At 43.9% G+C, this 26,697-nt stretch overlaps 1 protein-coding gene across 4 annotated transcripts in view; it reads right to left on the bottom strand.

Annotated features, from left to right (window-relative positions):
- Positions 1-20,035: 20,035 nt before the first annotated feature.
- Positions 20,036-26,697, bottom strand: part of ptgfrnb (prostaglandin F2 receptor inhibitor b) — a 58,921-nt gene continuing 52,259 nt past the window's right edge. Inside the window, exons 15-16 of one of the 4 annotated variants that reach the window (XR_008569957.1) lie at positions 20,604-26,027; positions 20,051-20,472 (exon numbers count right to left, since the gene is read on the bottom strand). Coding sequence is in view for 3 of the 4 variants with exons in the window: in XM_054772612.1 (XP_054628587.1) it covers positions 25,915-26,027 (113 nt within the window). In the remaining variant the exon portion in view is untranslated. Of the gene's footprint in view, positions 26,028-26,697 lie in introns of all 4 variants that reach the window. The other 3 variants (XM_054772612.1, XM_054772604.1, XM_054772595.1) reach the window with 3 other exon arrangements.

Below are 26,697 nucleotides of genomic sequence, written 5' to 3'. Positions count from 1 at the left end.
TAAATATGGGCCGATGCTATCAGACATCCCTAAAGATAGTCCATCAAAAAGGTTCAGGAAACAACTATAAAACGCAGAGAAGCCACCATTCTCTCGGCTTGCTAACCCTCTGCTCTCGTTGAGCGTAGCCAGTTATGCATGCACACACAATCGCATTGACACCCGCCACACTATGATGACTCAAAGGTGACGCAGTACCATGGTTCTTATGTACTTCACCAGAAATAGCAATTCCACAAGTCACCCAACGTAAGACGTACACAATGTACGTAGCGCCACAAGCGTACTTGTCATATCCACTCACATATCCTATACATCAATAAATAGAAATACAGATACAATCAAGCTGCCGTGTTGTTCTCTTGGAGATGAATCAAGTTGATTTGAGGGTAAGCGTCATCGAAGATGGATGGAGGGATGGATGGTAATGGATTTGGCTGTCAAGACAAGGAAACATGGCAGCTTGGCATAGGACTAGCGCCAGCCCAAGGAGGACACAGCTCACCGAAAGAGACAGGGAGCCGACAACGTGTGTGACAAAGGAATTAGGATGCTATTCAATTCTGACACGGAAGAGTGTAGGCTATTGTTATCTACTGTACGTTACATGCACTATTTGGCACAGTTTTTAACCGGCTGTGTACTGTTCTGCACTGTTAATTAGCAGGGTGGCACCACTGATTGGGGAAAAAAAGCATTTATTTTTATTTTAAAAGTTTAAAACGTCTGTCTGTGCACTAAATATCCCATTTTATGACGCTGCTTATACACCGGTGCGGTTTTTATACGAACAAATGTGGGTTTTCCTCTAAATTCAGTGGGTTGCAGCTTATACACTGGCATTTACGGTAGATTGAGCTATTGCAATGATGCATTGCAGGGGTGGGAGCAAGTCAGTGTTCTACAAGTCTCAAGTCTTGAATTTAAAGTCAAGATAGGTCGACTCAAGCCCGAAATCAAAGGCTTGACATTTTTGAGTCATGGTTTACCAAATAAAATGCCATTTTAACAACGTAACAATCTATTCATTTGACAAATACAGTGAATGCACTTTGAATTGTTTTATTTTGTAAATAAAATAAGACCGGCACGATGAGACGTAGTCACAGAAAAAGAGTGCCAACGTAGCATTCAGAATTTCCTCGTTCGTTCTTAAACCTGATTGGACTTTAACAGATGCATTCAATGAGGCGGTCTTGCTGGAAATATGCATAATAAACATACTGATACATAATAATAAACATACTGATACATAATAATAATAAACATACTAATACATAATAATAAACATACTGATACATAATAATACATAATAATAAACATACTAATACATAATAATAAACATACTGATACATAATAATAATAAACATACTAATACATAATAATAAACATAATAATACATAATAATAAACATACTGATACATAATAATAATAAACATACTAATACATAATAATAAACATACTGATACATAATAATAAACATAATAATACATAATAATAATAAACATACTGATATATAATAATAAACATACTGATACATAATAATAATAAACATACTGGTACATAATAATAAACATAATAATACATAATAATAACCATACTGATACATAATAATAATAAACATACTGATACATAATAATACATAATAATAAACATACTGATACATAATAATAATAAACATACTGATACATAATAATAAACATACTGATACATAATAATAATAAACATACTGGTACATAATAATAAACATAATAATACATAATAATAAACATACTGATACATAATAATAATAAACATACTGGTACATAATAATACACATAATAATACATAATAATAAACATACTGATACATAATAATAAACATACTGATACATAATAATAATAAACATACTGGTACATAATAATACACATAATAATACATAATAATAAACATACTGATATATAATAATAAACATACTGATACATAATAATACATAATAATAAACATACTGATACATAATAATAATAAACATACTGGTACATAATAATACACATAATAATACATAATAATAAACATACTGATACATAATAATAAACATACTGATACATAATAATAATAAACATACTGGTACATAATAATACACATACTGATACATAATAATACATAATAATAAACATACTGATACATAATAATACATAATAATAAACATACTGATATATAATAATAAACATACTGATACATAATAATACATAATAATAAACATACTGGTACATAATAATACACATAATAATACATAATAATAAACATACTGATACATAATAATACATAATAATAAACATACTGATACATAATAATAATAAACATACTGGTACATAATAATAAACATACTGATACATAATAATAAACATACTGATACATAATAATACATAATAATAAACATACTGATACATAATAATAATAAACATACTGGTACATAATAATACACATAATAATACATAATAATAAACATACTGATACATAATAATAAACATACTGATACATAATAATACATAATAATAAACATACTGATACATAATAATAATAAACATACTGGTACATAATAATACACATAATAATACATAATAATAAACATACTGATATATAATAATAAACATCAACTATCACACTACTTCAGAATGAGACCCATTTTACTCAACATGTGTTGAAAAAGTGTTTTCAAGTCATCAGACTAAAGTCCGAGTCAGGTCCCGAGTCACTGATGTCAAAGTCCAAGTCGAGTTGCAAGTCTTTGTCGTGTCGAGTCCAAAGTCGGCCAAATTGTGCATCCATCCACTCAGCCTCTGATGGGCTGAGTGTGGAACAGCATTGTGGTCTCGTATGTTCTCATAAAAAGGTCACCTGCAACACAGCGACTGCTCTTTCGTTAACTAGCCAGCACTTCAACCCTTCCAGTGTGACCTCCTGCCGTATTTGGGTGAGAAAAGCAAACATCACACTCACCTGCCCACGAGTCCGAGTCCTGGCTCGACAGTCCAACTGGTGCCCGCGTCAGACTGCTGCTGGTGTCGCGGCCCCTAGGCGCTGAACAAGAGTCTCGAGTCTCCGCCCTCAGCGGCCTGACCTCTAACTGATTGGAGGGGGAAAAAAAACCTTGCTGCTTGTGTGCAGGCGACAACAGAACAGGTCCAGTTTTTCAGACAAAAAATAAAGAGATGAGCCGTCATTTGTGTGCAATACAATATTTGGTAATACTCATTCACCCGAGTCGACAAAATGTACATGTACCGGACCACAGTGTTGAGATGTTTGGCAGTCCTTGAACGCACCGTATGGTTACATGGGGCAAAGCTAAAGTGAAACCTGCAGCAGTGGCGTGCGGCGAGGTTCCTGGCTGAGTTTGGAAAGAAAAGAATCTTTGAAAAAATTGATTGTTTAACTACTTCATAGTCCAAGTTAGGTTTTTTTTGTTGAATAAACTAAAAATAATTGACGATCTTACCTTTTATTTATATGTGAAGTACTTGCACCCGATCCTTCTTCAGAAAAAGCTCTGATACTTTGTTGTAAAAGTCTGATCGCCCCATGTTGAGCTTGGGTCAATAATCAGTCAAGTTCACTCATTCATGCGGCAGATCATAAACAACATCTTTAATGCATTTGACTTGATGCTAATCAGCTTGTCAAAACCACACTGGCTTTTCCTCTCTATGGAAGCACAGCAGTGACAAGCACCTTCAGGTTAGCACCTTCGGACATTTCACTTTTTCACACACGGCCGTGGAGCTTTGGATTGTTTTCTCCCTTGAATAATAAAAGGTTTGATTTAAAGAGTGCATCAAGTGTTGTGTTGTCGTTGACTAATGTTTACATTAGCTTGATGATCTGGAACATTCAAGTGGGACAAACGTGCCAAAAAATAAGAAATCAGGAAGGGCGCCAACACATTCTCACACCACTGAAAGTGATCTATATATTTACAGACATTGCACGAGAGGTCAAATGTCATCAACATGAACACACACGTGCGTGAATGCGCGCATTCACGGAGGATTCCGCCTGAAGATGTGTTGCATGTTTTCGTCTTTATCTCGGCTCAGTCATCCTCCAAGTCCGTTTGGCAAAGTTTGTCTTGTCCATTAATTTCTAACTGGCCTCTAACGCCGTTAGTTTGGGGTCACGGCTTGACCGGGCCGCATTGCTAACCCGGTGCATCCTGCAGGAACTCAGACGCGCAACGCAAACAAAACACATGCACACGCACTCACGCATGTACAGGTTTGTGCACGTGTGCATGCATGTGTGTTGTGATGTGTATGTAGACAGCATAAGGAAGTTTATGCAACTGTGCACTTTTCTTTGGAGCGATGGGTTGACTTCGTGGGTGCTGTGCGTGGGTATTGGATGTGTGTGTGTGTGTGTGTGTGTGTGACCAGCATTAAAACCTCCTTAACGATTACCAAGAAGGGACGTCCTCACTGTGGCAGTACGTGTCCCACAACAAAACATCATGAGCTTGCACTTTTCATTGGCACCAGGCAGACACCCGGGGGAGGCAAGGTCTCAGCAGACAAGATGTCCCGCAGACATCTTGTCTTACGTTAATATTCAACTTGAACACCCCTAGTTTGGGTGTTGTTGTGTCCAGTCATCTGGCCAAGCGGTATCCTTGATCTAACCGCCGATACACGTTTGCTCTGCAGGGGAAAAGGTGTTCTCCTGTTGCATCATTTGTGTTTCACTTTAGTTAATGTCTTCTTTTAGCTTTGCACGTGGAACAGCACGACTGGAGGGGAACTGGGGGGTGAGAGAAGAGGAGACAAAGGAAGGATACAACAACAGGACTACATTCATAATTACAAAATAATATTAATGATATATTATTGATATTCATGACGTGTATTACCGCTTTGATCACCATTGCTATCACCACCACTACAACACCGTAAACAAGTTAGGAAGTTCTAGAGGATGTGTTGTTATTGTGTAAGACTGCTGTAACAAAACTGGCTATTTTTGCTGCAATACCAGCCATGAGGCACCAGATGGCGGCATGTTTCTTCCAAACTAACATCTGCATCTGTGCTCGGGACTCCTTTACGTCGTGAAGTTTGCACTCAAACAGCAGTGCACGTCCTGACTTCCCAGTGAAACCATTCCGACGGCACGTTGTGATTGTGGAGCAACTGCGGTTTGCACTGAGCAGACATTAGCATCTCGTGCCCGGCGAACTGACATGACTGTGACATCACTTCTAGTGTGAGATTTCCGATGACGTCACAGAACGTCAAAGTGACGCTTGTTGAGTCTGTTCCAAGTGCGCGGCAGATAACGGCGGTGGGGGTCGGTGATCTGTCTCGCCGCCATGTTGGATTTGTCACCACGCTGCCGTGTGGGACACGCACACGCAGTGGAGATACACACTTTAGCATGAACCAGAAGGGTGGCACTATCCTGCAAACGTCGGCAGATGGTGGAAAGCACGAAAGGCAGATGGAAAAATCACTTCCAACATGTTTATCATTGTCAAGTATATGTGCTGGGGGGGGGGCTGCTTCCTTTCTTGGGTTCATGGAGAACATGAAGGGAATTTAGCAGAACTTGTTCATAATTCCCACCTTTTGACATTTGTGGTGATTATGATGTCTGAACTCACTCATCAAATTGTGTTTGTCAGCTATTTGATGAGTTGTTATGCGTTTCTTCTTTCCTTCGGCAAGTATAAACCCTGACGATCACTTTATTCTTAGTGTCTGGAAGGCAAAAAGAATATTTGGAAGACAGGAGTGGAACACGTGGATTGCAACTGATGTGAAACTGACGAGAGGTAGAATTAAATAAGCTTTGTTTCTTCCTCCTCCTTTTTGGACGCGTGGTGTGTAATTGTGTAATTGTGTTATTGTGTTATTGTGTTATTGTGTGTGCATGTTCAAGATGAATTCAACCATTAGCATTACTCTTTATTCCCGTTATCCTTTTCTTAAGACATGTTTATTTCCCCTCTCCTTTATTTTTTCCATTTTTTTCTTATTTTTTTCCCTTTTTACTTTCCTTTTTCAAATTGCATCTCTTATTTTTGCCTTTTTTACTTTTCTTTTGATTTGTGAATTATCCCCTTTTTCCTTTTGACATGTTAACCCCCCCTTCTTTTTTTCACATTTATTCTCTTTTCTTTTCCCCATTTTTGTCATTTTTCCCTTTCTTTTGACATGTTAACCCCCCCCCGCTTTCCTTTTTTCAACATTTTTTCTACTTTCTTTCCCCCCATTTTTCTCATTTTTCCTTTTCTTTTGACATGTTAACCCCCCCGCTTTCCTTTTTCCAGATTTTTTTCCTTTTTTTTCCCCTTTTCCTCTGATTTGTGAATGATCCCCCTTTTCCTTTTCTTTTGACATGTTAATCCCCCCCCCCATTCTTTCTTTTTCTCACATTTTTCCCTTTTTTACTTTTCCTTTGACATGTTAACCCCCTGCTCTCCTTTTCATTTTTTCAATTTTTCTGTTTTCTGGATGCATCCTCATTTTTCCCTGTTCACACTTTTTTTTCCTTTATGATTTGTGAATGAGACCCTTCTTTCTTTTTCGCCCTTTTTTCTTCCTCTCCCCCTTTTTCTCTTTGACTTCCCCACGCCTTTTCCTTTTCCTTTTCTTTGTAAGTGTTTTTCGTTTTTGGATGGTTCAACTTTTTAAAAATGTATTTTAGCAGCACGACAGGATTTGTTCCGATCGCGTTCTGGACTCGTGATGAAACGTATCGAGAGGTACGTACCGCTGTTGCTATGGTTACGTGTGCACAAGTGCAGCGACAGAAATTGTGGGAAAGAAAATGGTGGGCGTGCAACCCTGTGGCTGTGTGCGTGTGCGTGTGCGTGTCTGCGAATGAGTGACAGCTAGAACACAAAGTGGCTGAGAAACACACACGACTTTGTGACCTCAGCAAACACGGCTGTCAGAATGAAGCAGACTGTGTGCGTGCGTGCGTGTGAGACTTGGAGAAAGGAAGGGGAGGTGTTTTTGCTTCTACTGTTTGAGAAAACCAACTGCGACTTCAAATGTGTGCAAAGAAAAAAGGTTGCACACACAGAAAGATGCTGACGCCCAAAAGCTGACTCAGCGCTTTCTAGATGGAGAACGTGACGGACGCACGAGGCGGGGAAGCAGCTCAACCTTCATGTTTCTCCCGTGTCTTCATAGGAACTATGATGTAACACTTTCATTCCTTCAACACGTCACGGCTCACCTACGTTGTATTCCGCAACCTGATTGGCTCAGTGCAGTTCAGGATGCATTCGGCTTGCCAGATGTACATAAATGTTCCATCATTCCGTCAAGTCACAAAAAGTTGGACTTGTGGACACGCTGAAGGGAGGTAGAACTTACGCCGTTGCAGAATGCTGTAAATAATCTTCGGTTCGTGGAGGAGTAAAATACGACGACAGGAGCAATATGTTTTAACAAGGATACAAAAAAAAATTCGGGTCAGGACAAAGAGGCACGGTCAGAGGAGTGAAATATGCTTGTGCAACAGAATAGGTTGAAGGAAATGTAAACTTTGAGTGTTTAAACGAGAGAAATGTGAGAAAATGTGCATGTCTGTGTGAGAAACGTGTATTAAGTGTAAGATGAGGGCTTTTACAGCCTTAAAACATAATCATTGGAAACAAATATAGTTGGCTACTTTGTGGATTTCACTAATTGCGGGCTATTTTGGGAACCTATCCCTGCGATAAACGAGGGAACACTGTATATTCAAACCTCGGTTTTCCACAAAAACGTTTGCCCAAATTTTGCCCTGGTTTTTGTACACCGTCTCAGTTGTCGTACAACATTGCACATAAAACAAACCAGCCCGTGTGCCCCGTGCTGGATCGTTCCGCGGCATCGAGTGGCCAACTAAGCATCCTACATGCAAAATAAATGAACAAAATAAAAACTAACTCTCTCTCTCTTTGAGTGTCATGCCAGTTCCTGGCTTCGACGACGCATTGAATGTATGTGGTGCTGATGTAATTGATTTCTTGCAGCGTTCCAGATTTCTTTCGTTGTTCATAGACCGGACGCCTCTTTCAGTTGTTGTAAAAACAGCATCCTTTGTCCTCCTCGAGCTTTTTTCCCAGGAATCCTGCCGGAAAGACTTAAGTCTTCTATCTTCCCTTTTCGGATGACGTGTCAAACAAAACTGAGCTGCCGGCATTGGATGATGTCAAGAAGTTGTCGTTTTTGGTCCATTCGTTGCAACACTGCCTCGTTTGTCTAATGGGACCAAGTGGGTGGGGGGTGGGGGGTAAGTCACTGTTGATGTGCTACACCGCTGAATGGGATGTCATACAACTTCATGTCAAAAAATCCCAACTATCCCTTTAAAGCAGTGGTTATTAATTATATTCTGCCATGCCCGCCCCCCAGGGGACAGAAATGTCTTCACACCCCCCCCCCATTTGAAATACTATTGAGAAACTGAGGACATGGTATTTATTAGGGATATGAAGAGAGCTGCTGTGTGTACTCTATGGGCCAATGGGCTCCCATACTTGCTGTCATCGGGGCGTCCAGCGGCGCCAATACGTGGAAATACTTTGTCAAGTCCTGTGTTATTCCTCAATGGGCTTCATGGGACGGGCATGGTCTCATCACTGTTGTCAAGCGACAGTTTTATCCATGTCGATCGGCACCAAATGTGGAGCTGCGATTCCCAGGTGACAGGTGGCACCCATCAGTTTACTCTCTACTCAACTCAACCACCAGCAACAATTCTTTAGCAACAGCTAAGTGGCTCCAGCCGTAGACATACATGCGTAGACGCCAGCCGTAGACATACATGCGTAGACGCCAGCCGTAGACATACATGCGTAGACGCCAGCCGTAGACATACATGCGTAGACGCCGCATCGAGCACCGAGCTGTGCGTTGACATTGCCGCCAAATGGATTCGGTTCACGTAGGTTTGAGTTTTCGTCGGACGGACTCCTCTTACTTACCTTCACATCGCTCCCACCTTTTCCAGATGAATGGAGCAATCCCAAGCAGACAATATGGTGATGAACAGATGGGTCAAGACTAGAAGTGAAAGCCCGCTAATAGCGTCTGAACACTGCAGAGCTGTTGGCAGGAATGAATCAAATCCTGCAGTAGCAACGCAGTGTGGAAAAATGAACTTTAATTGGAAATATGGCTGCAGGCAGTACTAGTCCATTGTTGGGTATATGACCCGAGAGAACAAGAAGCAGCCAAGACCAGAAGATGAGAGCAAATTGGAGGTTGGCATATTATACATCTTCTGCCGAGGTGGACCACCCAGCAGGAAAAGTCTATTCTTTAAGACTACACCTCATGGAGTTCGCCTGATTAAGTGTACACAGAACAACCGTGAGGTCTTTTTTTTCCATTTCAGCAGAGCAAACTGAGCTGTTCTCTATCCCTGCAGTGTAAATCTCTTCAATGTGAGGTTAAGCGGAAGGTTTTGCGCTGCCCAGAAAGCTGTTGTCCGTCCGTTAGCTTGCAGGATGATGCAAAAAGTCCTGAGCAGGATGCTACTAAATGATCACAACTGCAGATTGAAGTCGTGATGTGACCTCGGGAATAAAACTCATCATCTGGCAAGTGCGTGCTCTTCCAAAATGATGTCTTAGTTAAGAGCGTGGCAGTCGGATGGTGTGACGGGAGAGTAAGGGGGGAGGTGAGGGAGGCTTTCATGCCCACACAACCCTGCTTCCATTTGGGCAACGTGCGTGTTGTGAACCGCGGAGTGGCGCCCTTTCGTTGGCACGCCACACCTCTTGGTTGTAGAGATGGAGCCATGTTTTGTCCGTCATGATTACTCCGTTGAAGAAGTCCTCCTTATTTCTTGACACATGGCCAAAAAGAGCTTGGACGGTTTGACACATTCCTGCTTCTGAAAGGGTGTGACCTGGCGAACAGTTAAGGGGCAGTCCTCCCTAATGTCGGCCTCAAATGCCACTGATGATCTTCATCAATGGTAGATTGCGGTCACCCTCGAACGGCAGTCGTTTCCAACGATGACCAGAACTCTGACAAACAGATTTGTTCTATCGTTGGAGCTAGTTTTTTCCAGCTCCGCCTTCTTGCTAAAGTGAAGCCCTCTGTTAGTCGGCCAGATCTTGAAATGCATGCGTTCATTCGTTCTGCCACAGATTACTGTAACGCCTTGTATGCTGGCGTAACCCGTCCTGTTTCGCACTGCCCGCACCGGGGCTCGAACACAGGACCTTCACAATGGGAGGCGAGAGCGCTGACCACATGGCCAAAAGCCCGGACTGTCGACCATGTGTTCAGCGCAGCTCTCAAGGCAGAGGGAGTGAGGTTTACCAACGTACACTTGCCAGCCGCTACACATGGATCAACCAATCTTTACTCAACCGTTTACAACCGCTACAAAACGCTGCTTTTGACCAACACTTTTCGACAGAGTTCTTCAAGTTCTGCCACTCTGCACTGGCTTCCTGTACAACCAAAAATGACCTGGGAGTCTTTATGGAAAACTCCTTGTTAGGCCTGTCACGATAATCAATAGATGGAACGATTAAAAAAAAACAAAAAACCAAGGCGGTCATTTTGCTGGCCTCGATAAATTGACATGTGCATGCATGTTTGTTTTCGTCTGTCTCCTCTCTCTTTGCTGCACAGGCTGGATGACAAGAGGGTTCACTCTGCACATTGGTGAAGTTAGTTTCATGTCGGACGTTGGATATTCGTCTCTGTCGCTGTTAAGTTCGTTCCACGTTGGCAGTTGGATATTCGGCTCTGCAGCAACAGCGGCGGTTCCCCCTCACTGTGCCCGGACTGCTCTCTCACGGTGCGGGGAGCTCGCACGGGAAGAGTGCGTAGAAATTTTTCCCTGGCGGACCGCTCATTCACAGCGGCACGTCCTCACAAACACTAACCAGCCCTGTCCTGAACTAAACGTGTCAAGGCGGAAACCGGAAATATCAGCCAAGTCGGCGAAAAAACGTTAATACTCTTACTAGCCACTGAACAGCAATAGCCAGTATAAGCTAGCTGGGTTAGCTTGGTTTAGTGGAGCATGCTAATGCAGCTGTGTGTGTGTGTGTTTGTGTGTGCGCCACTCTTCTTCTTAATGTAACGCAGCATTTTAGGTTGGCCGCTGATGTCGTGCAAGTTGTGTGTGAAATAGGGACAACAGCCACAACTTCACAAGGCACTCGATAGCTATCTCCATAGTCAAAACACGTCTTCAAAACACATCACACTTCTGGCCTTCAAAATAAGAACAGCGGACATCCTGCCTAATAGTGGTCATAAAATAAGAGTGTCATAAAAATAGCTTACATTATTAAAGCTAATACAACTGCAGCTGCAATTTTATTTAAAAGCTCTTGACATTCCAAATACAATGTTAAATAATAAGTTATTGCTTTTGTATGATACATTATGATGTATGATGTACATTATTATGCCATATAATTAATAAAAAAGTGGTCTCCAAAAATGTTGTCAATAATATCAATTATCGACAATAATTTGGAGGACAATTATCGTCCAGCAGAGTTTGTCATCGTGACAGAACTACTCCTCGTTTGTGAGAGGGAGATTCGATGAACGTGTGCAATTTTGGCCTGCGAAGGGGTCTGCACTGTACTCTGCTTAATTCTATTTTTTTTCTTTTTTGCACTGCTCTCATTTTGACACAGCAGAATGATGTTGCGCAATTTCTCCATGAAATGAAGTTAATGTGAACAAAATCGTTTCTGCCGGTCCCGACCGAGCTGCACACACATCATCATAGACGGGGCAAGAAAAGCAACTTGCCACCTTCATCTTCCATCCACTCACAGCACAGCAGACTTTACGGTCTGGGGGCTGAGCGGACGTGGTGACTTTTATTTGTCCTCCTGCTTTGAGTTTATGCATGAGCCATTTGAATGCATATTGTTTATTTTTGCAGCAAGTATATACAGGGCGTGTAATGGAATACAGTATTTTATGAGGCAGTGGGGATGGTTCTTGATGGCTCTGCTCCCCCGCTCTTGGGGTTTATGTGACCGTGAAATGCTATGATTGATGGAGCGCTGGACACATTAGCGCGCAAACATTGTGTAGCACTTTCAGGATGACTTGACCCACATTTTGGCTGCGTCATTACAGACAAACACAGCTGAACAGGGTCCCGCAAGGTTACGCATCCCATTTCACCGAGTGTTAATCTGCACAGCATAAACGCCATTGTCCTACATCCGAGGAAGTTCAAAGTCCATCCAGCAGGAGTGAACAGCAACACCAAAACTGTGCAAATATCACAATCAAAAGTGATCACGCTCAGTTAAATTTAATTTTATTTTTGTAAGTATTGTTGGGACAATTGCTGGAGCCAGTGCATTTGCAAGATTTGCATTTCCTTAACGATAACAGCACAATTCATCCATCCATCCACCGGGTCTGGGTCGTGGGGGCAGCTGTCCCAGTAGGGAAGTCCAGGGACCGGGAAGTCGAGACTTCCCGGTCCCTGGCCACCTCTTCCTGTTCCATCGGGAGGACACCAAGGCATTCCCAGGCCAGCTGTGAGACATTGTATGTACTTTATTTATCCCACAGCGGGGAAATTTACTTGTTACAGCAGCAAGACAAGTAAAGAGAACAGTGTAAAGAAAGCATAGTGTCTACAACATGGTTCAGGTGGTGCAGGTGTTGTAGAGCCTGACAGCGGTCGGTATGAAGGACCTGCGGAACCTCTCCTTCTTACACCGTGGGTGTAACAGTCTGGTGCTGAAGGAGCTGCTCAGGGAAACAACAGTGTCATGTAGCGGGTGAGAGGTGTTGTTCATGATGGATGTCAGCTTAGCCAACATCCTTCTCTCCCCCACTTCCTCCACGGAGTCCAGAGGACCGTCCAGGACAGAGCTAGCTCGCCTGATCAGTCTATTTATCCTGCTCCTGTCCCTGTCCGTGCTGCCCCCTCTCCAGCAGCCCACAGCATAGAAGATGGCTGAGGCCACCACAGAGTCATAAAAGGTCCGTAAAAGAGTCCTGCACACACCAAAGGACCTCAGTCTCCTCAGCAGGTGAAGGCGACTCTGGCCCTTCTTGTAGAGGGCGTGGGTGTTGACGGACCAGTCCAGCTTGTTGTTAAGGTGAACACCCAGGAATTTGTAGCTGTCTACCAACTCTATGTCCGCTCCCTGGATGTTCACCGGTGTAAAGTGAGATGTTTTCCTCTGGAAGTTAATGATCATCTCCTTTGTCTTGCTGGTGTTGAGCTGCAGCTGGTTAAGCTCACTCCAGCTGACAAAGCCCCTGATGACCGTCCTGTATTCCAGATCATTCCCCTCTGAAACACAACCAACGATGGCTGTGTCGTCGGAGAACTTCTGGATGTGACACTGTGTGGAGTTGTGTGTGAAGTCCGAGGTGTAGAGGGTGAAGAGGAAAGGGGAGAGCACCGTACCCTGAGGGGCACCTGTGCTGCAGAGTACCATGTCAGACACACAGTGACGGAGCCTCACATACTGTGGTCTATTGGTGAGGTAGTCTATAACCCATGCAGTCAGGTGTTGGTCTACTCCCACACTCTCCATCTTCACTCTGAGTAGTAGACATAATCCCTCCGGCGTGTCCTAGGTCTTCTCCCGGCTGGGCATGCCCGGAACACCTCACCAGGGAGGCGTCCGGGAGGCATCTGGACTACATGCCCGAGCCACCTCAACTGGCTCCTCTCGATGTGAAGGAGCAGCCTCCTGGAGGTGGCCGGAGGGGTTTTAGTGCCCAAGTGATCCTAGGAGCTATGTTGTCTGGGGCTATATGCCCCTAGTAGGGTCTCCCAAGGCAAACAGGTCCTGGGTGCAGAAACGCTATGAACGAACAAACAAGAGGAGGGACTGCACCTCGCCCGGACGTGGGATACCGGGGCCTCACCCTGGAGCCAGGCGCAAGAGAGGGGCTCGCAGGCGAGCGCCTGGTGGTCGGGCCTTCACCCGTGGGGCCCAGCCCAAAAAAGCCACACGGGATCTCCCCCCCCGTAGACCTACCACATGCTTGGGCAAGCATAATGGTCCAGTGGGCGCCTGGGCAACCTGTTCTTTAGCGGCCAAATCTGGCACAATTCATAATAGAAATAGAACAAGAATATGACAGGAAATAATGAGTCATCTAATAATTCCTACTTAAAATGCTGTTACGGGCGTGAAATATGGTGCGTTACAGCTATTATCCTCTTGCCGGCGCCTCACTCATCGAGGTATGTCCTTTGCGAACCAGTCAAGTCTTTTGAACGGCTCTTTGAAGTGAAAATGAGAACCAATTCCAGTCTTATGCTGTCATATCCGGGAATCGTTCACTGCGTTCATTTCAAAAAGTCATTCAAAAGAGTATACTCCTTTGCAAAGGTCACATCTCTTAGTCACACAAGAAAACGCGACGCAACAATGGCAAGCTGGAGCGAGCGAACAGGCACTACGTCAACATCACTGATGTAAAAGACAAGTGAGTTACTGTAATCTGATGAAACATCTTTCTACAGCACTACAAAGTTAAATCCCAATTCTATGACATGCATTCCTGATCAAAATTTGATCAGTTGAAAAATGGGAAGAATTTACATTTTGCACTGTTGGATCTTAAGGAGGTTCTAAGTAGAGCTTCAAAATGTCAAAAATTAATCAGAAATTTATGATCTCTTGATGGCAAAGGCAAAAAAGCTTTCTCTCTTGGAAAGCGATCGCTTTGTTGAGCTGCATAGGCAAGGCCTCTCGCAGCGCGCCATCGCTGCTGAGGTTGGACGCAGTAAGACAGCCATTTGAAACTTCTTCAACGATCTTGAGGGTTATGGAACAAAAAAGTCAAGCGATAGACCCCAAAAAAATGTCAGTGGCCCTGAGCCAGAGGATCCGATTGGCTGTCCATCAAGACACGGAACGATCCTCAGCCCAAATGAAGGTCGCTGCTGGTGCCGAGTGCAGTCCAATAATCATCATGCGGCATCTGCGACAGAAGGGTATTAAGAAGAAAAAATACGTCTTCAAAGGCCTCGTCTTCTTCAACGGCACAAAGTCGCCAGTTTGGAATTTGCACGAGAGCACCAAACATGGGACCTTGAAAGGTGGAAGAAAGTTTTATTCTCTGATGAGGAAAAAATGGCTTCCAATGTTACTGGCATGTTTTCCCACACGGCACAATGGAGGGGGCGCCATCGTGATCTGTCAGTGGAGCAATGGAGCTTCAGGTTGTGCAGGGGCGTCAAACGGTAGATGGCTGCCGTTCACAATGCCCACCTGACAAAGGACTTCTTCCAGAGAAATAACCTCACTCTTGGGGAATGATGGCTAGGCAAGTTTACAAAAATGGACATCAGTTCCAGAGTGAGGAGAAGCGGTATAGAAAATGGATAGATGGATGGATGGAGTTCCAGACAGTGGAACAGCCATCTTCACCACCTGCAGCAACATCCCACTAGCCTCCTGGAAACACTGGCATCAAGCATGCCCAAACCCATTTCTGGAGGTGATTAACAAGAATGGTGCAGCTACTCATTACTGTGACGTCAGGGGTTCAGAATGACATGGACAGTAGCCCGTATTTTTATGAGAAATTTATTAGGGATTATTGTGCCTGTTGTGAGATCATTCAAACACGCAATAAAAGTTTGTTGATCCAGCGATGAAGGCTGGTACTTGTGTGTCTCACCAAACACTACAGACACCAAGTGACACTTGTAGAACACGACAGTCACAGCATCTTTAAATGCGTCTTATATATTAGTTTGGACCGGCCCTTTTACTGGCCGAAAGTCCACCTGGATACCCATTGCACCACCTCTGAAAGGTGATTGGACTTTGCTAAACCTTCGTTGGCAGCTAATCCCTCTCATACAGAGAATAAATGGTGGCGTACTGTATCTAGAAACTGTGTGTGTGTGTGCGCGCAGATAACAACAGGGTGCATCTGTTCCAAGTGTAAGGTCTTCTGAGTGTGTTATGCTATGTATCTGTCTAATACAGGGTGGAAAATATTCCATTCCTACCAAAATTTTATTTAGCTAATTTTAGCAATTTTTATGCAAAAAATGCTTAATGTAGACAAATTGCCTATTTTCTGACTAATAAGAGGCCGTATTCAACCACAAAACCACACTATTTATTAATGAATATATTTTGGAAAAACTGCGATAGAGTGAAGTCGCAAAATTCGAACCGCGATGTGGCGAGGGATTACTCTAATACACTGTGACTGTGGAACTTCCAAAGTCAAAGGTTGAGGTGGTTGAGGTTGGCAACTTTGGAAATGGACCAACATTATTACACTTGAAGAACAGCTGATAACGTCTTTTTACAGCAAATGAGAAAAGGAAGCATCCCAGAACAGACTGACCTTAGAAATTCCACTCAAGTTAGCAAAAAAAAAACAACCATTTCTAATAAACTTTGAAGAAAGCTGTAATGCACCTCTGGCTAAAAGTGTGGAATGTGGAATTTATTTTCACTTTCATGTCGTGGCTTTTCATGCCAACGAGTCAGACAGCAGGTTTAGGATTGTTTTACTGTGGTGGTATTTGGGACACACAAGACTAAATTCAGGATTAGATGTCTATTAATGGGTCACAATGCATAAGAGGACTCATCGCCTAATTAATATCCAGTCGGACACGGTCTATTCTCAGCCACAGACAGACGTTTGGCTTTACGGCAATGGAAGGCACGGGCAGGTCAGGTTGGCTTTTATGGGCTGAAATTGGACACCCGGCGGTTGCTTCCTGCCGTTATTACTGCCCTTGATTCCAAGAAAGTGGTTCAGGCCTGCAACACATTTGGTGAAGTTCCAGTTGCATGATTCTGCAAAGTCACGCAGGAGTCAAGCGCTGCAGAAAACACACCGGCGTCTTGACAGCTGCAGAAGAGTTCAAGTGACGTTCCTTATCCTCTTGCATGTTAATGCTTTCCTGATGGAGCATTAGCTGAGATCCCTGCAGTCTCATGCGGAATTATAGCTAGTATGTCAATACGCGCTGTTGGTGATTAGCGTGAATGTGCGTGTCAAAACGGCCGATCCGGCATCACTTTTGCAACCCCGAGAGCTTTGATCATGCTAATTTTGACTTCCCGAACGGGGCAGGATTCATCTGTGACAATTTTTCCATCCAAGATACCCAAATGCCCCCCCCTCACATTCCACTGATTCATTCTCTCTTCCTGGTGACAAGAGAAGGAGAGAGATGTCAATCAAGCACCGTGACGACAAGATGCCATCGTCAAGGAGCAACATTCAGCTTCAGGAGTATCAATAACCATCTGGAAGATGAGGTAAACAGTATTTGCAGCCGGTGCGCCAAGCAGTTGCTACAGGCCGGTCTTTCAGCGAGCCATTAGCTGGCGGCAAGCCACCGAGGCAACCGAGACTCACATTCACACCGCCAGTTATTTGTGTGCACGCGTATGCATGACGCGCCATGTAGGGGCAAGTCATGCTGGAGGTGAGCGTGTGTTTGACACCTCTGCCAGCATCCAATACACTCCATAACCCCATGGACACTTACCTCAGAGAACCCGGACAAGGAAATGGACAAAGGAACCCGTTTAAAACCGCCCCGTCTATGTTGACTCGGGTGACCATATTATGAAAAACCAGGACACTCGACCCGGCAATGAGATACTCAAATGAACCTCAAAGTTTACTCAAAGACGTTTAAAGTATGCCTCCACTGTAAGATAGAACATTGTTATATTACAAAAGTACTATCTATACCCAAACACACAAATTCCAAAGAAAGAACGTTCAAAAAAAGAAAAGGATTCCTACAACAGAACAAATGAACCTGAGGTAAAATGTTTACGTTTTGGAATGTAACCAATATTTTCCACAGGGACACAGGCATATAAGCAAGAAACATTTTTGTTTGTTTTGGGGGTTTTGGGACCCCCATTGGTGGTAATTATATTGTAGAATGAATCTTTCTGTAAACTCCAACTGCACAAAAGAAGAGGTCAACTTAACCTGAAGTTGTACAAAAAAATTTTGGACTAATAATAGACCATTGTCAACCACGAAACATGATTTATGAATTAAGATATTTGGAAAACTGTGATAGTGTGAAGCTGCAGAAGAAGCGTAATGTGGCGAGTAGGGATGTCCCGATACAACATTTTCACTTCCAATGCCATACCGAATTTGCAGCCTTCAATATCGTGTGATACCGATATACCAACATGAATCATACATACTTTTATGACGTATTTTGTAGTATGGAATGTCAGAAAAGGCTTGATCAAATGATATTACTGAAACAGAGAACAGTCTGCAACAGTATGTATGGGAAACATTCCCCATTTACTTCTTTATTCATGTGGGGTATCGTTTTATCCACAATCTAGTGGCAGGGGAAGACCCAGGACACGTTGGAGCGACTATGTCTCTCAACTGGCCTGGGAACGCCTCCGGATCTGCCGGAAGGAGCTGGACGAAGTGGCCAAGGAGAGAAAAGTCTGGGCTTCCCTGCTTAGGCTGCTGCCCCTGCGACCCGACCTCAGATAAGCAGTGGAAGTTGGATGGATAGTGGCAGCTAGGAATACTATAGCGAGGCTCGAGGTTCTCAACAAAGTGTTTAAACCCGACACTACTCACCACTGACAGTGGCTCGCTCTTTTCGGTTATAGCTAATGACTTTTTGCCGTCCCGTGGGAGTTTCCCATCCGATGCCGCTTCATGTGCGTCCCCAGTTCTGTGCCACCACGGGAACGCTTGTGCACTAAGCTGCAACGTCTTTTTACTGCCACACGGCTGGCATCATTCCTGCTCCTTGCTACTTTGTTAGCACGCCAGCAAACACTGTTGTCGTGACTAAATGGGGTCTGTCCAGTCGCTGCTGGAAGACGTGCTGGGGCGGAGTCTGGAATCGACTGCTTGGCGTGCCAATATCGGATACTGAAGATGCAGGCTGATATAATAATATAATCTGACATTAATTTTTTTTTGCCGATACCGGCCCGATATCCAATATCAGTATCAGATCGGGATCTCCCCAGTGGCGTGGTAGGAATGTATCTCACAACAGGCACAAAAATCCCTAACACAGGCTACCGTTGTGGCTGTAAGCCATGCAAAGCTAAAACTCAGCTCTGAACCCCCGTCTTATTTATGTCTTCAATGGCTTATTTTCTCCTATCATGTCTACTATGTTGGGTAATACGAGTGTAGATGTGACTATAGGGGTGTTATTTCATGTCTAGGGGGCTCTAATAATGTTAAACGTATTTAAAAGTGTTGTAACCTCGAAATGGGGTCTGGAACCAATTAACAGTGATAAATGAGGGATTACTGCATATTGATGAACAGTGCAAGTCAGCTGTGATTGATTTTTTGGGCTTCTAATTGGCCAAAATACGCATGACAGCCGGTGAATGTGTTTGCATGTGGACAGATGGTTTTTTTTCCAAAGCAGAGGGGGGGAAACATCCGTGTTCGTGTGGACGTAGCCTGACTGTTTTTAACAAATCTTGGCACTTTTTGCGCGTCTTGAACTCTGAAGTGCGGGCATCATCACAAGAAGGGAACACATTCCAAATAAAGTGGTGCACACACACACATCTGTGTTGGCGGACACGTTGTGAAGACTTTGGTGCAGAGTTCAACACCGTGGGCGCTACGATAGGCAAGAATTCCAAAGTGAGGAGGCCTCACTCTGCTCACTCAGGTGTTTTCATAGAAATGCTTTGCTTTGCTGGCCACAAAGATTTGTTTGGGAGGCCCAGAGCAGGATTGCAGTAAAAGCAACAACGAGACGGCGTTGATACAACTAACTGTGCCGAGTGATACGGAAACGGGATATGTGTCAATAGTGCTGCCTTTTCATTGTTTGTGGATAAAAGAAACGCACACACCACACAGTGCATCAAAAGACTAATCAGGAAATGTGTTCAACGTTTTGCCTTTACAAGCTTAATGTTGAGTTTTTTTCCAAGTTATTGATGACTCCAAGTACTGCAGATCCCTGATTTCTGCGCCGCAGCGAATGTAATTGAGATGCCCATAAAAATGTACCCCACCCCCACCCCCCAAACCTTCTTGCTGCCTTGCCGTTGACGTTCTCCGATTTCGGATCAACATTTGCAACGGGACTGTGGCGGCTGTTGGAAATATTAGATGAGATTCGGCTCCAGAACGCTCCCCTCGCTCACTGCAACTCGGATGCGTTCAAGGGAAGCCAAACAAAGTGCGTAATCTCAATGCTTATCAGTGAAGCATAAAGACATAACATGTACAAATTGAACAGCGGCACATTCAGTATATGCTGTATTGTGACATATTCATAATTGATTACTGACTTACGGTGAACGAGATGTGTTTCCTGTGGAAAAAACAGCCCATCTTCCAGGGCCAGCTCACTGCTCCCCTCATCTCTCACCTCTGTGGCCTCGGTTCTCCGCTCTGTTTTGAAACCTGACACCACAGCTGCATTCTTGGTCGTTTGCACACTAACAGTGATTGGATGTTTACTGAGGAGGAATGGGGGTGGGGCATCTGGGCTGTGAAGACACTGAGGAACCAGAGAAAGCCACCCGTTAGACGACTAATAATGAACAACTAAAAACAGAGGTTAATATAACATCTATGTAATATATTTGTGCAATCAACTGGCGGAATAGTTAAGAAAAAGCTGTTTTTCACCAGTGGGAGCTTTTCTCAGCCACACAAGCACAGAGGGGAGACTGCCAGGGGATGAGTCTTCAGGTGGGACACCCAAGTTGGCTCAGTCTCAGGGTAGAGGCCTGACAAAGTGCAATCCACTTCTCCAGGTTGAAGGCTGGACACACAGCTAACACCCGGCCCTGCTATTTTCAGATTTAAAAACATTTTTGACCAAAAATTATAGTGAATTTGTTGGACTGTGACTGCTGAATCACAGGTATTTTGCATGTTACGCAGGTGGATTGTAACCAGATTGTATGGAGAACATCAAAATGCAAGAAGAAACAGGAGGACGAGACATGCAAAACTGCATTTAAACTCCAACAGGCTCATTGCAAGTTATCACAAACACTTGATTGCAGTTGTTGCTGCTAAGGGGGGCCCAACCACTTATTAGCTTTAGGGGGGCATCTCTTTTTCACACAGGGACATGTAACTTTGGATGTTTTTCTCCCTTAATAATAAAAAGTTTGATTTAAAAAGTGCATCAAGTGTTGAGTTGTGTTGTCATTGACTAATATTTACATTTGTTTGATGATCTGAAACAAGTGGGACAAACATGCAAAAAAAATATGAAATCAGGAAGGGGCAAACTCTTTCACACCACTGTAAACATCAAACCATTGAAGTTGAACATAAATGTTTACGTCTCCTTACATAACAGTACACGTTCACAAATGATCTTTATTTTTGAAAACATGAAAAACAATTCCACATATTGTGTTGTTTATGTGTTGGCGAGTGTCTTATGATGCGTAACAGTCAAAGTGTAACTTAACCGTGTTACTGAGTTCCTGCGAACCTGCGTGCAGAATATCAAACAAGTACGGCGAATGGAGTAACACTTGGTCGACTTCCTGGCTAAAGCTATCATTAACGTCAGGTTGGTTGTCTATGAAAAAGCTGGATGTTTGCGTTGGCCACCGTATTTGCGGGTATAAAGCAGAATTTGTTTGCTGCTTCGATGTTGGCATAAGATGGACGTCATTTATTGTTTTACTAACCTGAGTGGTTGGAAGAAGTCCGGCGTCAAAAACACATCACTATGTACGCCGTGAATCCGGAGGTTCAATCATGTGTATGGTGCACCCTTTGCAGATGTTGCACGCCGACCGTTCATTTATTGTGCACAGTTTCGAGCGCTTCTTCTTTGTTGGTGTTATGCGGCCATTTTTTACGGTCAGTGGGCTGGTCGATCATCCAAAGTAGGAATCAAAATGTTTTCAAATGAAGGATCTCGGGAGAATTGGAATGTTAGTCCCGGCTCCCGTCGATGCTCGATGCCCAACCCCACCTAAAGAGGCTCATGGCAGTGCATTCTCAAAAACACTCCTTTGATAGTGACACAAAGTAAAGAGTTTGGGTTTGTGCAGAACATAAAATCCGAGTTGATTCTGCTTGATAAGATAATCTGCATTTTATTCCAAGTGAGAGAGTGCAGGATTTAAAGCGATTACAAAGAAAAGTGCCGACGGGGCAGATGGATGCGTTGTAAACATTCAGTGTTGATAACAATTGGGGGGGGGGGAATTCATGTCACCTCTACTGGACTGCTGGGAGAACAGGCTTGCCACTGTACTCTGCCCGATATTTTCCCGTATCCCTCAAGCTGCAACGCCTCACCACACACCGTCTCAGGAGGAGCGTAGGGGGTGCGAGCACGATTAGCACTGGAGAACTGAGCAAGACAACAGCCAAGTTGTAACAAGAGCACATTACTAAATGATCCGCGACAGGAGCCAACACACAAAGCAGGACCGAGAAACTGGGTCAAGCGGACCCTGAGAGAGCAAGCTAGAAAAGATGCCACTTTCCTCCACATGCAAATGAGACGGAGCGGGATTGGCACTGAAGAGGCGCTAAAATCAAAGCCTGCGAGAACAGCTGAGGCTCATCTGCATTTTCAATCAAGAGTGAGGGATGAGAAATTGTTGTAATGTGGAGAGGCAATGAAAGATGTACAGGAGTGGAGGAGAGGAAAAGACAAGCCGGTGACAAATGGCGGAAGACAGGACGAGGAGGCGACAAGATGCAGCCTCGTGTTGAATAATAAAACATTCTCTTTACCAACTTTTTCCAAGTTGGTTAAAAAAAAAAAAAAAAAAGAGAAGATTGATAGCTTAAACCGCACATACTGACAAAAACCATCTCGGCCCACATTTGTCACCGTGTGAGAACTCTCATCACGACCGCATCAGATGCTTTGGGAAAACTCATTTTCAGCAGAGCGAGAGGGCGGATGTGGGCCAGCCGGGGCAAGCACCCCGGCGCCCGCCAACCAACCAACCAAACAACACCGGCGGCCTTATTTCCACACTAATCCATCTTGTCTGCAAAATACACACATCAGGAGACGTCACGAAGAATCCTCAGCTTTATTAGAGCTGCTTGTTGGGAGTAAAGGGGTGTTAAACACGCAACTTCAGATCAGCATCTTACAATCTATTTATTTAAAAAAAACACACACAGTTCATCATACTTGTGGCAATAAAACGACAGAACATGAAAAGAGGGAAGTCTGTTAGTGGCATTTTGTGTTAAAAGTTGAGCATTTGGCACAGAAGATTTGATGTATTGCCTATATTTGTGTGTGTGGAATAACCATTGCATATACAAGTGGTCCTCGCGGTTACGCACGCACTGCCGCTCTTAATGTTGTACAAAAAGAACTATTGTGTACGTGCGTGTGTAGGCGGATGAATACGTTAGTCCCTCGTTTATCGCGACCGTGATACTAGAAGGATTACTTCTTTAGAACTCGAACAGAGCCCTCTAGACATGAAATAATACTTACCTTTGCACCCATATCACCAAATATAGTACACAAAATAGCAGGAAATAAGACACAAACGAGAGAGTTTCTTGTTGTTCCTTTTACTTCCGGTTTCTGGATCGTTTTTCCCGCTGTGGCTCGTGTCTGGTCAATGTAACATGACGGAACACTACTGACGCCTAGTGTCCAACGTACAATACTGCATATCACAACATGTCATCCAATGCAGCTTCTGAATGGCTTGCATTTTTTTTTTTAGTTCATTTAGACATGTCTATGCTTGAACGCTTTACACTTGTATTACACAATACAGTAGACATAATAACAGAAAATAAGAAAAAAAAATAGACTCACACGTTAGCGTTGGGGGAGCTTCTTCTTGTATCATTTTTACTTCCGGTTTCTGGCTCGTTCTTCCCGCGGTGGCTCGCGTCTCGTCAATTTAACATGACGGAACATTACTGACGCCTAGTGTCCAACGTAGAACACTACATATCACAACATGTCTTCCAATGCGGCTTGTAATTTTTGAGTTCATTTAGACATGTCTATGCTCGAACGCTTTACAATCGTATTACACAATGTGGCAAACATAATAACAGAAAATAAGACAAAACATAGACTCACACGTTAGCGTGGGGAGAGTTTCTTCTTGTTTTTTCACTTTTACTTCTGGTTTCTGGATCGTTCTTCCAGCGATGGCTAGTGTCTCGTCAATGTAACATGGCGGAACATTACTGACGCGTGTCCCACGTAGAACACTACATATCACAACATGGCTTCCAATGCGGCTTCTGAATGGCTTGTATTTTTTTTTAAGTTCATTTAAGACATTTATATGCTTGAACATGCTTAATTTAGGCCATGCTTAAGTACGCATAAAAAACTGATAATAGGCTGTATGAAATAGGCATGAAACAGCATGATTTATTGATTAAAATGTTTTGAAACACTGCAATAGAGTGACGCTGCGCAATCCGAAGCGACTGTACATTGGCGGACTGGTGGAGTAACACGTCAGGACAAACTATTTAAGTTTAATCTCCATGGTACTAGTAAAAGAAAGTGAAAGTGGCGAAATCAGCATTGGTTGCATGCTGCCGAAAAGCGGCGGCTATCCTGAAGGCTAAAGATAGCGTCTTTAAACATGTGAAAGGATCTGTGAATCTCCTATGAAACGGACAGTGGTAACAGCATGTACGTACGAAACCCGAGGACTACCTGTGCTCCATTTGAATACGGCAGCTGCACTTTCATAGGCGCTGTCAATCAAGCCCTGAGGACTCGGACTCAGAGTGAAAAACAACCGCTGCACAATATTGCTCCTAAAGTTCAGACTATATTTGATTGAAATACTATTTGAAAGCCCTATAAAAGTCTCTCTCACACACACACACACACACACACACACACACACACACACACACACACACACACACACACACACACACACACACACACACACACACCTTGCAGCTTGGAACAAACGTATTTTGCTGTGCATTCACGCAGACCGCTGACATGATCCAACCGCACGTTCGTTTCTGTGCAACACACTCAACAAACGCCAGCTAGCACGGCGTATTTCAGGGATTTTCACTTGAGGGCGGGGTAAACTTGCCTTGTTTCTCTCGCAAGGCGCAAGGAGGAAAGCCATTAAGTGAAATGATCTCAACCAGGGGCTAAATAAAAGGAACATTTCATTTGTGGAGGGGGTGGGGGGGTTCACCACATGACAAGCTTACATTAGTGGAGCGACAGCACCATTTGGGAGCGTTTGATGTAACCCTGAAAACAGCTCCTGCTGCTCACTCAGTGCTATAAAACACACCATGCACACTCACACTGTGCACGTAACACACACACACACACACACACACACAAAATATATTTCTGTGTGCGACATCGTACACACGCAAAAACACACTGACTGCGTGTCTGTCGCCTCGTGAAGCATAAAAATGTCTCTGACGTTAAAATCTCTTAATTTGAAAAAGACTAGAAGTGAGAATAGAAGGTAGTTATCGTCCATCTGTTAGGGTCGGAACACTCGGTAGTGCAATATCTCACACGCGGGGGCTGGAGGACACCAACCCTCTGCGGCCCTTTTGTGAGGCGCCGAATGACCAAGGCTCAGGCTGACTAAACTGAACCCTCAAAAGACCAGCTGCACATTTTGGGGGCTTCTAGATGGGGGGGTGGGGGCAGCCTGAGCCCTTGGTTTGTTAGTGTTTGGTAGGTAAGCGGTCCTTCCACGTGGCAGTGATATCTCCTTTGTCTGTAAAAGAAAAACTGAAAACTGAAGTCTAGTTCCCAGTGGAAAGAATACCCCTGCTCCTCCACTGCAGAGCTGGAATGGTTCCGAGCACCCGGCACATCGCTTCATCCGATTTACTCCCAACGTCTTCCGCTTGGAAACAACTGGCTGTCCCAGAAGTCGTCGACGGGAGTGTGTCTGTTGTGCGCATTGTGTTTCCTGGGAGCACTGCAGTGTGAGGGTGCAGGGGAAAGTGTTTGTCAGTCCATCTCCAGGTCCATCAACTTGTTGCGCGAGCGCGGAGTGTGTGCAGCGTTGCGGCAGCAGCACTGAGCGCAAACCAGACCCAGGACCAGCGAGAAGAGGCCCACACCTGGAGAAAGCACAAGGATTGTTAACATGAGGATGAGACTAACTGTGTCACAAGCTTCACTCAATGAATTATTGCGGCCACTAGGTGTCGCCAAAAACAACCACCTTAAAAGGCAGCACTATCTCAGGTATGTATTATGATTAGCATGATGACCCGGCATACTTAGCGGCTTTTTATTATTAAAGGAGAAAGAAAAATCCAAAGCTACATGTCCCTGTGTGAAAAAGTGATTGCCCCCTAAAGCTAATAAGTGGTTGGCCCCCCCTTAGCAGCAACAACTGCAATCAAGCGTTTGTGATAACTTGCAATGAGTCTCTTACAGCGCTGGAGAGGAATTTAGCAGAATTGGTGTCATTCAGCCACATTGGATGCTTTTCCTTTTTAAGGTCATGCCACAGCATCTCAATAGGATTCAGGTCAGGACTTGGACTAGACCACTCCAAAGTCTTCATCCATTCAGAGGTGGACTTGCTGGTGTGTTTTGGATCATTGTCCTGCTGCAGAACCCAAGTTGCTTTCAGCTTGAGGTCACCAACAGATGGCCGGACATTCTCCTTCAGCACAATTCATGCTTCCATTTATCACAACAAGTCTTCCAGGTCCTGAAGACCATCACACTACCACCACCATATTTTACTGTTGCTATGATGCTCTTTTTCTGAAATGCGGC

This window comes from Dunckerocampus dactyliophorus, chromosome 1, assembly GCF_027744805.1.
Source record: "Dunckerocampus dactyliophorus isolate RoL2022-P2 chromosome 1, RoL_Ddac_1.1, whole genome shotgun sequence".
NCBI lineage: Eukaryota > Metazoa > Chordata > Actinopteri > Syngnathiformes > Syngnathidae > Dunckerocampus > Dunckerocampus dactyliophorus.
The sequence above is the reverse complement of the archived record's forward strand: the minus strand, read 5'-3'. Positions and strand labels throughout refer to the sequence as shown.